Consider the following 13085-nt stretch of genomic DNA (forward strand, 5'->3'; position numbering starts at 1 on the left):
TGTTTTGTGTTAAGTATTTGTTACTTGCTGTAACTCCAGGAGGAGGTGCCAGAGGGCATCTGAGTTACATGAGAATGTATGAACATGGGAAGAGCCCTGCTGGATCAGGCCAAGGGCTCATCTCGTCCATCTTCCTGTATCTCACCGTGGTTCTGCCAGATGCCTCTGGGAGCACCTGAGACACAAGATCCTTGTCTCCTGATCCCCCCCCCCACATTTGACATTTGGACGGGCCTTCCTTCGAAGCCTGGAGATTCTACATCCCCATCGTGGCTTGTCCCCTAGGATGGGATTTTCTTCCAGAATCCTACCCATCCGGTTTTCAAGGCATCTACGCCAGATGCCACCACCACCACATGCTGTGGCAAGGGGTTCCACAGACTAACAACACGCTGGATGAAGAGATATTTTCTTTTGTCTCTTCTCACTCTCCCAACACTCATTTCGGGTGGATTCCCCCTGGTTCTGGTATTGCATGAGGCGGGAAAGAGCTTCCCTCTATTCACCTTCTCTAACTGATGCATAATGTCATACGTCTCGATCATGTTCCCCCCTCCGGCGCCTTTTCTCTAGACTATAGAGCCCCAAACGGTGTAGCCTTTCCTCAGAAGGGAGGGGCCCCCACCCAGGCATCCTTTGAGTCGCTCTGCACCTGGTCAAAATGCCTTGGTCTAGGAGGCACCCAGGAGCTTTGTCAGTCAGCCCTCAGGGTCAGATGCGGATCCCTTTTCCCTTTACTTCCAACACCCTAAATTCTTTTTCTCCACTGGAAAGATCTGTTTGACCTGTCAGGAATCCACTCTCTCTATGAAATGAAGGCAGATGAATTTTATGTTGTTTTGCCCGCTGGAGGTCCATAAGATCCCTGCACTGTTGGCATGTAAGGAAACTGAATTACAATGATCCGTTATATTAAGTGAAAGCAGTTCTCTTTTTTTTCCCTTTAATATTTATTTTTTGGATTAACCCAAGCACTGTTCCTGGTGTTCCAACATTAAACCTCACACCATCGGTGCCCAGCAAATCCCCCAAATCGGCTTGGGTTCCCCTTCAATCCAAAGAGAGCTTTAAAAAGGTAAAAGGCAAGCAGCCCGCCTTGAAATGGCGCTGACGACACATCCACACCAAATTCGTAGATGAATTAAAACCCATTAAAGGGCTATTGTTCAATTTGGGAAGTGAGGTCTTCCTTCCACACAGCCCGGCATGTCTATAAATTCTCTAGAATTAGGGTTTCCATGTAATTTCTCACCGCGGCTCCGGCTTGAAGGATCCTCCCGCTGAGGACAGAATATTCCAACGCTCCTCCAAGTCCCTGCATCAGTATGTGGTCGGTTGTGGATTGTGCTTGTTTGCACCTTGCCTTTTTCCTGGAATATGACCATGTTCAGAGTTAGTCCATGTAGATCTGGAGAAAGGGTACGTTTTCTTTTTTGGCCCACAGCTCCCAACCCCACACAGCCATTGGCCATCCTGATCAAGGCCTTGAGGGAGCGACGGGCCAAAAAACCAACTTGCCCAAACTATACTCATGAAGAGTATCCAGTATAGCTAGTGATGCACATCCAGAAATCTACTTTGCTGCCTCTGTGAAGGATCAGACCCAACTTACTCTTGGTGGGGAAAGGCCCTTTTCTTTCCTCCCGCCAGAAGGAGGGCTGAGGGCTGTGCTTGCTTATTTGCTGGTCATCAAGAGCACCTTCTGGTTGGATTAGGCTAAAGACGTTTAGAGGCAGATTTTGGACGGTACCCACGAGAATACAGATAACTCTCAGAAATTCCCTATCCAAGCCATTTTGTGAATGTCTGAGAAATTAATCGCACGCTGGTCTGTTAGCCTTGTTTGGTCAAAGGTTCCACCAATGGAAGACCAGACTGAAAAAAATTCAAAAGCCAAAATGGGGAATGGGGGAATCTGGAGGGATCATGGTTTAAAAATTGCTTTAGGAGGAGTACGTAGGGCCTTAGGTCCACACTAGAGATGGGGGTATTCGTGTTTGTATATGAATAACCCCACCCACAGATTCAGACAATGGATCATAATCAGGTATATTAAGTTGAAAGACAGACATTTCTTTTTCCTCAGATAGTATACATTTGAAATAAAACATACAAAAAAAATTGAGTGGCACTGAAATATTCCTCACTTCTTTTGTGTAATTCGTAATGGTTAGCGATATGCTAAAACAGTACAGAAACCAGGAGGGCCGTTAGCAGCCATTCAGAATTGACAAAAATTGGGTTGGGGGGGATTTCCAATCTCTCGAAGGGTCTACAACCCAGACAGAAGTGTTATTTTGACACTCAGTTTGAGATTCCCTTGGCCAATCCATCCCACTTCCCTTACTGCCTCTACCTTTCCGTCACCCACCCTTCATTTCCCCTGCATACACCATTTCTTTAGATTTCTTTTTTTTTTTGTATGTTTGTGGGGGGGGGGGGTTCAAAGTCAGCCAGGCTGTGTTAGCAAGGGATTCTCTGGCATTGTTTATTTTAAAGAGAGTATCTTCCCTCCCTCCTCCAGTTTGTTTTAAAAGAAATTTATTAAACAAACATCTGACCTAAACAACATAAATCTAACACCACAATAAAATACAATTACATAATAAACCGGTGCCACCATCATCCTCAGGGTGAGCATTAATAATGTTTTAAATTACATTAACTCGATGCATCATTGTGTTCTAGTTTATTTATTTATTTATTTATTTATTTATTTATTTATTTATTTATTTATTTATTTATTTATTTATTTATTTATTTATTTATTTATTTATTCATTAGAATCTTCAGGTGGTGCAGAATGCGGCAGCCAGGCTCCTTACAGGAGTGAGAAAATATCAACACATCTCTCCAACGCTGGCCACATTGCATTGGCTGCCCATCTGTTTCCATGTCGACTTCAAAGTTTTAATGCTTATTTATAAGGCCCTAAACGGTTTAGGACCTCGATATTTGGCGGAACGCCTCCTCCCACCAAGGTCTACCCGGATCACCCGCGCGAGTCAGGAGGTGAGGCTGAGGAGCTTGACGCCGAGAGAGGCCCGGAAGGAGAAGACACGAAACCGGGCCTTCTCGGCGGTGGCTCCTCGCCTCTGGAACAATCTCCCTCCGGCAATTCACGCGGCCCCCACGCTGGGCACCTTTAAAACCCAATTAAAAACATGGCTGTTTATTCAGGCCTTCCCTCCAGCCAACTCTTGATTTTTTTCCCCCTACTTTTCCTTTTTATCTTTACTGCTGTTCTTGTTTGATTATTATGTATTTGTCTATGTTTTATTATTTGATTTTATATTTGGAAGCTACCTAGAGTGGTCCGGTGGGCCAGATAGGCGGGGTATAAATTAATTAATTAATTAATTAATTAATTAATTAATTAATATTCCCCTCCATCTCATAATTAATCAGGTCCACACCACATTGGCTGCTTAGTAGCTAGTCTTAGGACACAATCCGGAGATCCATTTTTTTACTCCATGGGTAAAAAGGAGTGTGTCAACCTCACATAGGTCATGCTTTCCATGTCCTCCCAGAACGATTCTGACAGGCAAGGGAGGGGATCCCATGGGCAGAGTGTCACATAGAAGGAAATTCAAGTAGACACTGAAGATGTGGATCCTCTCTTAAAACATCCCCACCTTTTATTTTCCGTTCTTAGGGCAGCATTTTGCAAAATTCTTACGCAACTCCTAACATTCTCCTGAAGGCAGGAGACCCGAATTGGGCTGACATACTTACTAGATTAACAGTCAACGAATCAGGAGTGGGTGAATGAGAGGAAAAAACACTTCTCAAGGTCTCTGTAAATTCAAGAGGAAAATGTCTTAATATTCCATTTGTTTTTCTTTCCCAATATACAAGCACTAAAAAAAAGAACATGAAAATACTGATTTCCCCCATCCAATCTGTTTAACTATCCTTGGGAAATTTGGGAAGGAACTGTTCAAGGAAGATGGAAACATCTGTAAGGAATGGGGAAGAAAACCTCCAAGTCTGACCCCATAACCACAAGGGTCTGTCCTCTGAGGAGTCCAAGGGCTCTTCGTCCTTCTCCTCCTCCTCCTCCTCCTCCTCTTCCTCCTCAGACTTCCACTCTTTGGATATGGGAAGATTCCTGAAACACATCTCCCCTTTCACTGGAGACGGCAAGCGACAGCCAGAGAAATCTGATTGGAGATCTAATTCTCCTACTACTCAGATCAGGGCTATTGACAAGACTTCTTATTATTTCCACTTCCCTCCCCCTTGGGGACACGCAGGATGAATCCATGACCATGACTGCTTTCAGATACTTATGAGGATTCCTCATCCCATCCCACTCCTTTCCAAGAGACAATGTAAGCAAGGCAGGAGAGATCCCACAAGCATCCCTGATTCAAGACAGCAATGGGATTGCAACTAGAGATGGGGGCATCCAGGTATCCATATAAACATATGAGTAGCCTCGTACAGATGAACATCATGAGGGTCCTGCCCCCTGGGGCCAGACTGTCCACTCACCTGTCCGCTGCTGCTGTGGGCTCCATGCCCCCTTCCAATTGCTCCATAGCAGGTGAGTGGACGGGCAGGCACAAGGGGGGGGCGGACCCTCGTTATGTCTACCTGTGCGTATACGAATATGAATAACTCCATCTCTAATTAGAAATGTTATCTCTGGTTGCATTTCCCGTGTGGAACAGAAGTGGGCCAGGAGGATATTTTAATTCTCATCTCTTGAAGATGAAGAATGGCTGCAGGATTCCACCCGGACCACTCAGTCACGTTTCCCATGAGCAACACAAGTATGGGAGGGAGAAATCCTGGTGTTCACCTTTTGTTATCCTGAACTCGGGAAAAACAAGGCGTTTCTGGTGGAGAAGAAAGCTTGGAGGCTCAACCATCCCTCCGTAAGAAGAAGGGGAATGGTTTTTTCAGGAAGGGGCAGATCTAGGTGTCAGATGAAGAGCAGATCTCAATTGATCCCAGGAAAGCAATCAAGCCAGCAGAGTTAATTTACTTTCCTCATCCCGGCTAGAAAGACTCTCTAAATATCTTCCTTGTCCAAAGGTAAAAGTACAGAATATGAATATGATTTATAACAAATGTAAAGTTGTTTTCTGTTTGCTGCTAATAAGGCATTCCAAAATATTACACAGAATTACATTTGTGTTTGTGTTAAGTATTTGTGAGTTGCCATTACTACTGGAGGAGGTGCCAGAGGGCATCTCAGTTATGTAAGAACATAACAACCAAGGAAGAGCCCTCCTGGATCAGGCCAACGGCCCATCTTGTCCAGCTTCCTGTATATCACCATGATTCCACCAGATGCCTCTGGGAGCATCTCAGACACGAGATCCTTGTCTCCTGACCCTCCTCTCCTACATCTGGCATTTTGAGGGGCCTTCCTTCGAAGCCTGGAGATAGTACATCCCCATCGTGGCTTGATACCTGGGATGGGATTTTCCTCCAGAATCCTGCCCCATCCGGTTTTCAAGGCATCTAGGCCAGATGTCACCACCACCACATTCTGTGGCAGGGAGTTCCACAGAAACCAGTTTTGTTTTTTGTTCCTTTAATTTTAATCTTTTGGATTAACCCTAGCACTGTTCCTCGTGTTTAACCATTTAACCCTCACACCATCAGTGCCCAACAAATCCCCCAAATAGGGCTTGGGTTCGCCTTCACTCCACAAAGGATTTTGTGTTTGAAAGGGAAAGACAGGTATGAAAAGGTAAAAGGCAAGCAGCCCGCCTTGAAGTGGAGCTGATGACACATCCACACGGAATTCGTAGAGGAATTCAAACCCATTAAAGATCTCTTGTTCAATTCGGGAAGTGAGGTCTGCCTTCCACACAGCCCGGCATGTCTATAAATTCTCTAGAATCAGCAACATTCAAAGGTACAAGGGTGTTCTTATTAGGGCAGACTTGTAAGATGGAGAGTTGAACACGCCTAGCTGAGCTCTAGGACTCTCTCAGCACATTTTAGGGTGTCCAATCTCCTGATTACTCTCTGTCCGAGCATTCACGCGTTCTCTAGGGAACCGTGTTTGTCACAAGGTCTGCCTTCCACACAGCCCGACATGTCTATAAATTCTCTAGAATTAGGGTTTCTATGTAATTTCTCACCGCGGCTCCGGCTTGAAGGATCCTCCCGCTGAGGAATGAATATTCCAACGCTCCTCCGAGTGCCTGGATCTGTATGTGGTCGGTTGTGGATTGTGCTTCCTTGCACCTTGCCTTTTTCCTGGAATATGACCATGTTCAGAGTTAGTCCATGTAGATCTGGAGAAAGGGTACATTTTCTTTTTTGGCCCACAGCTCCCAACCCCACACAGCCATTGGCCATCCTGATCAAGGCCTTCAGGGAGCGATGGGCCAAAAAACCAACTTGCCCAAACTATACTCATGAAGAGTATCCAGTATAGCTAGTGATGCACATCCAGAACCCTACTTTGCTGCCTCTGTGAAGTATCAGATCAAACCTGTTCTTGGTGGGGAAAGGCCCTTTTCTTTCCTCCCGCCAGAAGGAGGGCGGAGGGCTGTGCTTGCTTATTTGCTGGTCATCAAGAGCACCTTCTGGTTGGATTAGGCTAAGGATGTTTAGAGGCAGATTTTGGACGGTACCCACGAGAATACAGATAACTCTCAGAAATTCCCTATCCAAGCCATTTTGTGAATGTCTGAGAAATTAATCGCACGCTGGTCTGTTAGCCTTGTTTGGTCAAAAGTTCCACCAATGGAAGCGCAGACTGAAAAAAATTCAAAAGCCGTGGTGGGGAATGGAGGAATCTGGAGGGATCAGCGTTGAAAAATTGCTTTAGGAGGAGTACGTAGGGCCTTAGTTCCACACTAGAGATGGGGGTATTCGTATTTGAACAGTGCTGCCTCACATTATAATTGCCCCGTTTAACGATGAACCCGCATTACAATGAACTTTTTAACGATCGCTTTTGCAATCGCAAAACGATATTTCCTATGGGGGAATTTCACTTTGCGATTATCGGTTCCCTGCTTTGGGAACCGATTCTTCGAAAAATGATGATTTTCCAACAGTTGATTGGCACTTTCAAAATGGCCATGGTTTAAACAAAATGCCCCCCCCCGCTTTTTCTGGGACGGATTCCTCGCTGCACTGGCACCGAAAATGGGCACCCTAAGGAGGATCTGTGCTGGACAGTGAGTTTACAGCCCTTTGGAATGCATTAAATGGCTTTTAATGCGTTTCAATGGATTTTTTTCTTTTCGCATTACGTTTTTGTTCTTCAGCGATTTCGCTAGAACAAATTAACGTCGTAATGCGAGGCACCACTGTATATGAATATCCCCCATAGGAACAGACAATGGATCATAATCAGGTATATTAAGTTGAAAAACATATGTGTGTCTTTTTCCTCAGGTAGTATACATTTGAAATGAAACATTAAAAATAATTGAGTGGTACTGAAATTTTCCTCACTTCTTTTGTGTAATTCATGTAATTTAGAGATATGATAAGACAGTACAGAAACCACAAAGGATCTCAGCTGCCATTCAGAACTGGAAAAAAGGGGGGTGATTTCCAATCTGTCAAAGGGGCTGCAATGCAGAGAGAAGTGTTATTTTGACACTCAGTTTGAAATTCCCTTGGCCCCTCCATCCCACTTCCCTTACTGCCTCTACCCTTCTCTCCCCCCCCCTTGATTTCCTCTGCATACACCATTTCTTTAGATTTTTTTTTGTATGTTTGGGGAGGGGGAGTTCAAAGTCAGCCAGGCTGTGTTAGCAAGGGATTCTCTGGCATTGTTTATTTTAAAGAGAGTATCTTCCTCCCTGCTCCAGTTTGTTTTTTTTTAACTAACTTTATTAAAGAAACATCTGACCTAAACAACATAAATCTAACACCACAATAAAAAACAGTTACATAATACACCTGTGCCAACCTCACATAGGTCATGCTTTTCATATCCTGGCAGAGCTCTTCTAAGAGGCAAGGGAGGGGATCCCATGGGCAGAGCATCACATAGAAGGAAATTCAAGTAGACACTGAAGATGTGGATCCTCTCTTAAAACATCTCCTCCTTTCATTTGCCGTTCTTAGGGCAGAATACTGTAAAATTCTTACGCAACTCCTAACATTCTCCTGAAGGCAGGAGACCCGAATTGGGCGGACCTACTTACTTCATCAACAGTGAGTGAATCAGGAGAGGATGAAGGAGCGGGAACAGCATTTCCCAAGGTCTCTGTAAATTCAACAGAAAAACGTTTTAATATTTGATTCGTTTTTCTTTCCCAAGATACCCTCACTAAAAAAGTAACTTGAAAATAGTGATTTCCCCTATCCAATCTGTTTAACTATCCTTGGGAAATTTGGGAAGGAACTGTTTAAGGAAGATGGAAACATCTGTAAGGAATGGGGAAGAAAACCTCCAAGCCTGACCGCATAACCGCCAGGGTCTGTCCTCTGAGGAGTCCAAGGGCCCTTCCTCCTCCTTCTCCTCCTCCTCCTCCTCCTCAGACTTCCACTCCTTGGATATGGAAAGGTTCCTGAAAATCATGTCCCCTTTCACCAGAGACGGCAAGGGACAGGCAGAGAAATCCTGCTGCTCTTTCTGATTGGAGATCTAATTCTCCTACTACTCAGATCAGGGCTATTGGCGAGACTTCTTATTATTTCCACTTCCCTCCCCCCTCGGGACACGCAGGATGAATCCACGACCATGACTGACCTCAGATACCACGAGGATTCCTCATCCCATCCCACTCCTTTTCCAAGAGAGAAGGTAAGCAAGGCAGGAGAGATCCCACAACCATCCCTGATTCAAGACAGCAATGGGATTGCAACTAGAGATGGGGGCATCCAGGTATCCATATAAAAATAAGAATAGCCCCGCGCGGGTGGACATCATGAGGGTCCTGCCCCCTGGGGCCAGACCGCCCACTCACCTGTCCGCTGCTGCTGCGGGCTCCATGTCCCCTTCCAATTGCTCCATAGCAGGTGAGTGGACGGGCAGGCACAAGGGGGGGGACGGACCCTCGTTATGTCTACCTGTGCGTATACGAATACGAACACCCCCCATCTCTAATTACAAATGTTATCTCTGGTTGCGTTTCCCGTGTGGAACAAAAGTGAGCCAGGAGGATATTTTATTCTTATTTAGAACCTGAAAGATGGAGAATGGCCACAGGATTCCACCAGGACCACTCAGTCACGTTTCCCATCAGCAACACAAGTATGGGAGGGAGAAATCCCGTTGTTCGCCTGCTATTATCCTAAATATGGGAGTAATAAGGCCTTCCTGGCGGAGAAGAAAGCTTGGAGGCTCAACCACCCCTCCGTAAGGAGAAGGGGAATGGTTTTTCAGGAAGGGGCAGATCTAGATGTCAGATGAAGAGCAGATCTCAATTGATCCTAGGAAAGCAATCAAGCCAGCAGAGTTAATTTACTCTCCTCATCCCGGCTACAAAGACTCTCTAAAAATCTTCCTTGTCCAAAGGTAAAAGTATAGAACATGCATATGATTTATAAGAAATGTAAAGTTGTTTTCTGTTTGCTGCTAATAAGGCATTGCAAAATATTACACAGAATAACATTTGTGTTTGTGTTAAGTATTTGTCACTTGCCGTAACTCCAGGAGGAGGTGCCAGAGGGCATCTCAGTTACGTAAGAACATAAGAACCAAGGAAGAGCCCTCCTGGATCAGTCCAAGGGCCCATCTCATCCAGCTTCCTGTCTCTCACGGTGGCCCCGCCAGATGCCTCTGGGAGCATCTCAGACACGAGATCCTTGTTCCCTGACCCTCCTCTCCTACATCTGGCATTTCGAGGGGCCTTCCTTCTGGAGATTGTACATCCCCATCGTGGCTTGTCACCTGGGATGGGATTTTCTTCCAGAATCCTGCCCCATCCAGTTTTCAAGGCATCTAGGCCAGATGTCACCACCACCACATCCTGTGGCAAGGAGTTCCACAGAAACCAGTTTTGTTTTTTGATCCTTTAATTTTTATCTTTTGGATTAACCCTAGCACTGTTCCTCGTGTTCCAACATTAAACCTCACACTATCGGTGCCCAACAAATCCCCCAAATCAGGCTTGGGTTCCCCTTCACTCCACAAAGGAGGTTGTTTTTGAAAAGGGGAAGAGAGCTATAAAAACCATCCCGCCTTGCAATGGTGCCGAGTTGACATCCAGACCAAATTCATAGAGTAAATCAAACTCATTCAAGGACTATTGTTCAATCTGTGACGTGAGGTCTGCCTTCCACACAGCCATGCATTTCTATAAATTCTCTAGAATTAGGGTTTCTATGTAATTCCTCACCTCGCCTCTGGCTTGGAGGATCTGGGAACAGATGACTAAATACTCCAGTGTTCCTCCAAGGGCCTTGACCATTATACGGTTTTACGTGTATAATGTTTCTTCGCACCTTGCCTTCTTCCTGAAATATTACCAGAATAAGAGTTAGTCCATGAAGATCTAGAAAAATGGTGCTTTGGGGGGGGGGCACAGCTCCCAACCCCACACAGCCATTGGCCGTCTTGATCAGGGCATTCAGGGAGTGACGGAATAAAAAACGAACTTGCCCGAACTATACTCACAAATAGTATCCAGTATAGCTAGTGATGCACATCCAGAAGCCTACTTTGCTGCCTCTGTGAAGGATCAGACCCAACCTATTCTTGCAGGAGGAAAGGCCCTTTTCTTTCCTCCCGCCAGAAGGAGGGCTGAGGGCAGTGCTTGCTTATTTGCTGGTCATCAAGAGCACTTTCTGGTTGGATTCGGCTATAGACGTCGAGAGGCAGATTTTGGAGGGTACCCACAAGAATACAGAGAACTGCCATAAATCCCCTATCCAAGTCATTTTGGGAGTTTCCGAGAAATTAATGGCATGTTGGTCTGCTAGCCTTAGGAGCAGTACGTAGGACCTTAGGTCCACACTAGATTTGGGGGTATTCGTATTCCTATACGAATATCCCCCCAACAGGTAGAGACAATGGATTACACTCAGGTAAAGTAAGTTAAAAGACAGACGTGTGTCTTTTTCCTCAGGTAGTATACATTTGAAATGAAACATACCAAAAAAACCTGAGTGGCACTGAAACTTTCCTCACTTCTTTTGTGTAGTTCGTAATGTTTAGAGATATGCGAAGACAGTACAGAAACCACAAAGGCTGTCAGCAGCCATTCAGAATTGACAAAATGGAGGGGGGGAGGATTTCCAATCTCTCGAAGGGGCTGCAACCCAGAGAGCAGGGTTATTTCTGTCTCACCCCCTTAATTCCCTCTCCATACACCATTTCTTTAGATTTCTTTTTTAGTATGTTTGTGGGGGTGGGGAGTGGGGTTCACAGTCAGCTAGTCTGTGTTAGCGTGGGATTCTCTGGCATTTGGTTTTTTAGATAGAGTAAGCTGCCCCCCCTCCTCCAGTTTGTTTGTTTTTTAAAGAAATTTATTAAATAAACATCTGACCTAAACAAGATTAATTTAACACTACAATAAAACACAATTAAATAATACACCAGTGCCACCATCATCCTGAGGCTAAGCATTAATAATGTTTTAAATTTCAATCGGTCCATTCAGCCTTGTGTTCTAGTGTATTTCCCTCCATCTCATATTTAATCATGTTCATACACTTTGGGTGCTGAGTAGCTACAGTCTTAGGACACAATCCGGAGATCCTTTTTTTTTTCCTCCATGGGTAAAAAGGTGTGTGCCAACCTCACATAGGTCATGCTTTCCATGTCCTGGCAGAGCGCTTCTATCAGGCAAGGGAGAGGATCCCATGGGCAGAGCATCACATAGAAGGAAATTCAAGTAGACACTGAAGATGTGGATCCTCTCTTAAAACATCCCACCTTTCATTTGCCGTTCTTAGGGCAGCATTTTGCAAAATTCTTACGCAACTCCTAACTTTCTGCTCAAGGCAGGAGACCCGAATTGGGTAGACCTACTTACTTGATGAACAGTGAGCAAATCAGGAGAGGTTGAAGGAGCGGGAACAGCATCTCCCAAGGTCTCTGTAAATTCAAGACGGAAACATTTTAATATTTCATTTCTTTTTCTTTCCCAAGTTATCCACAGTAAAAAAAAAAAAAGAATATGAAAATACTGATTTCCCCTATCCAATCTATTTAACTATCCTTGGGAAATTTGGGAAGGAACTGTTTAAGGAAGATGGAAACTTCTGTAAGGAATGCGGAAGAAAATCTCCGAGGCTGGCCTCATCAAAGGACTATTGTTCAATTTGTGAAGTGAGGTCTGTCACGGTATAGATCATTAAGGTTAAAACTAAATTATGAATGGGATTTGTAGTCATGGAATATTGTAGAAGGATCCATACTGGTTCTGTGTTAGCATGACTGGATGCTCCGAGGAAGTTTTCTCCTCGAGCCGGATGGAAAATTCCAAGTAGCAGCCTTGGCCTGAGACGATAAGGAACCAAGACACAACACCAAGACGAGGGACAACAACCCCTGTACTGGTTGTTGTGGGTTTTGGGTGCTCTTTGGCCATGTTCTGAAAGTTGAAGGACCTTCAGAACACGGCCAAAGAAACCAAAAAACCCACAACAACCATTAGAGTAGACATGGTCTAGAGGGGCGGGATAAAAATCAAATCAAATAAATAAATAAATAAATAGATCCGGGCCGTGAAAGCCTTCACGAATACAACCCCTGTACCTCTCGTGGGAATTGGAGGTGTGGCGAGAAGAGACAGCCCTTTACGCTGATTGATTAGCGTCTCAGAAGAGTGAAGAAGAAGAAGGGTGGTCCCAGTAAGGAAGACAATGGAGAATGGAGACAGAGAGAAAGGCTGATTTTGGTACTGATTTTAGGACTGAGAACTAGAATGGAGTTTTGAGTTCCAGATGCTAGTTTTTAGTGTTATGCTAAGATGTGGTTCAGAGAAGGCATAGAAGAAGGGGGGCTATGCCTGGCCTACCTTCTAAGCAGTTTTTTAAAGAGTTTTTTTATTTTATTTTTGCTAGCTGGAATTTGTTAAGATTCTCACTGCTATACTTTATGGAAATGTACTTTATGCTATGCTTTCGCAACAAATGGAATAGCTCTAAAATACTTAATTTTTCTAATAAAACAAAAATTCTTAAAATCCTAAGTTTGGTCT

At 44.6% G+C, this 13085-nt stretch overlaps 1 protein-coding gene across 14 annotated transcripts in view; it reads right to left on the minus strand.

Moving 5' to 3' along the window:
* Positions 1–13085, minus strand: part of LOC140702810 (solute carrier family 9 member C1) — a 288383-nt gene that overhangs the window by 185286 nt on the left and 90012 nt on the right. For 10 of the 14 annotated variants that reach the window (XM_078381996.1, XM_078381998.1, XM_078381989.1 and 7 more), the window contains exons 32-37: positions 11916–11977; positions 10278–10395; positions 8139–8200; positions 6108–6225; positions 3739–3800; positions 1253–1370 (exon numbers count right to left, since the gene is read on the minus strand). In XM_078381996.1, coding sequence (XP_078238122.1) covers positions 1253–1370; positions 3739–3800; positions 6108–6225; positions 8139–8200; positions 10278–10395; positions 11916–11977 — 540 coding nt within the window. The remainder of the gene's footprint in view (positions 1–1252; positions 1371–3738; positions 3801–6107; positions 6226–8138; positions 8201–10277; positions 10396–11915; positions 11978–13085) is intronic. The other 4 variants (XM_078381993.1, XM_078381991.1, XM_078381992.1 and 1 more) reach the window with 4 other exon arrangements.

The sequence above is a fragment of the Pogona vitticeps genome, chromosome 15, assembly GCF_051106095.1.
Source record: "Pogona vitticeps strain Pit_001003342236 chromosome 15, PviZW2.1, whole genome shotgun sequence".
Classification (NCBI taxonomy): domain Eukaryota; kingdom Metazoa; phylum Chordata; class Lepidosauria; order Squamata; family Agamidae; genus Pogona; species Pogona vitticeps.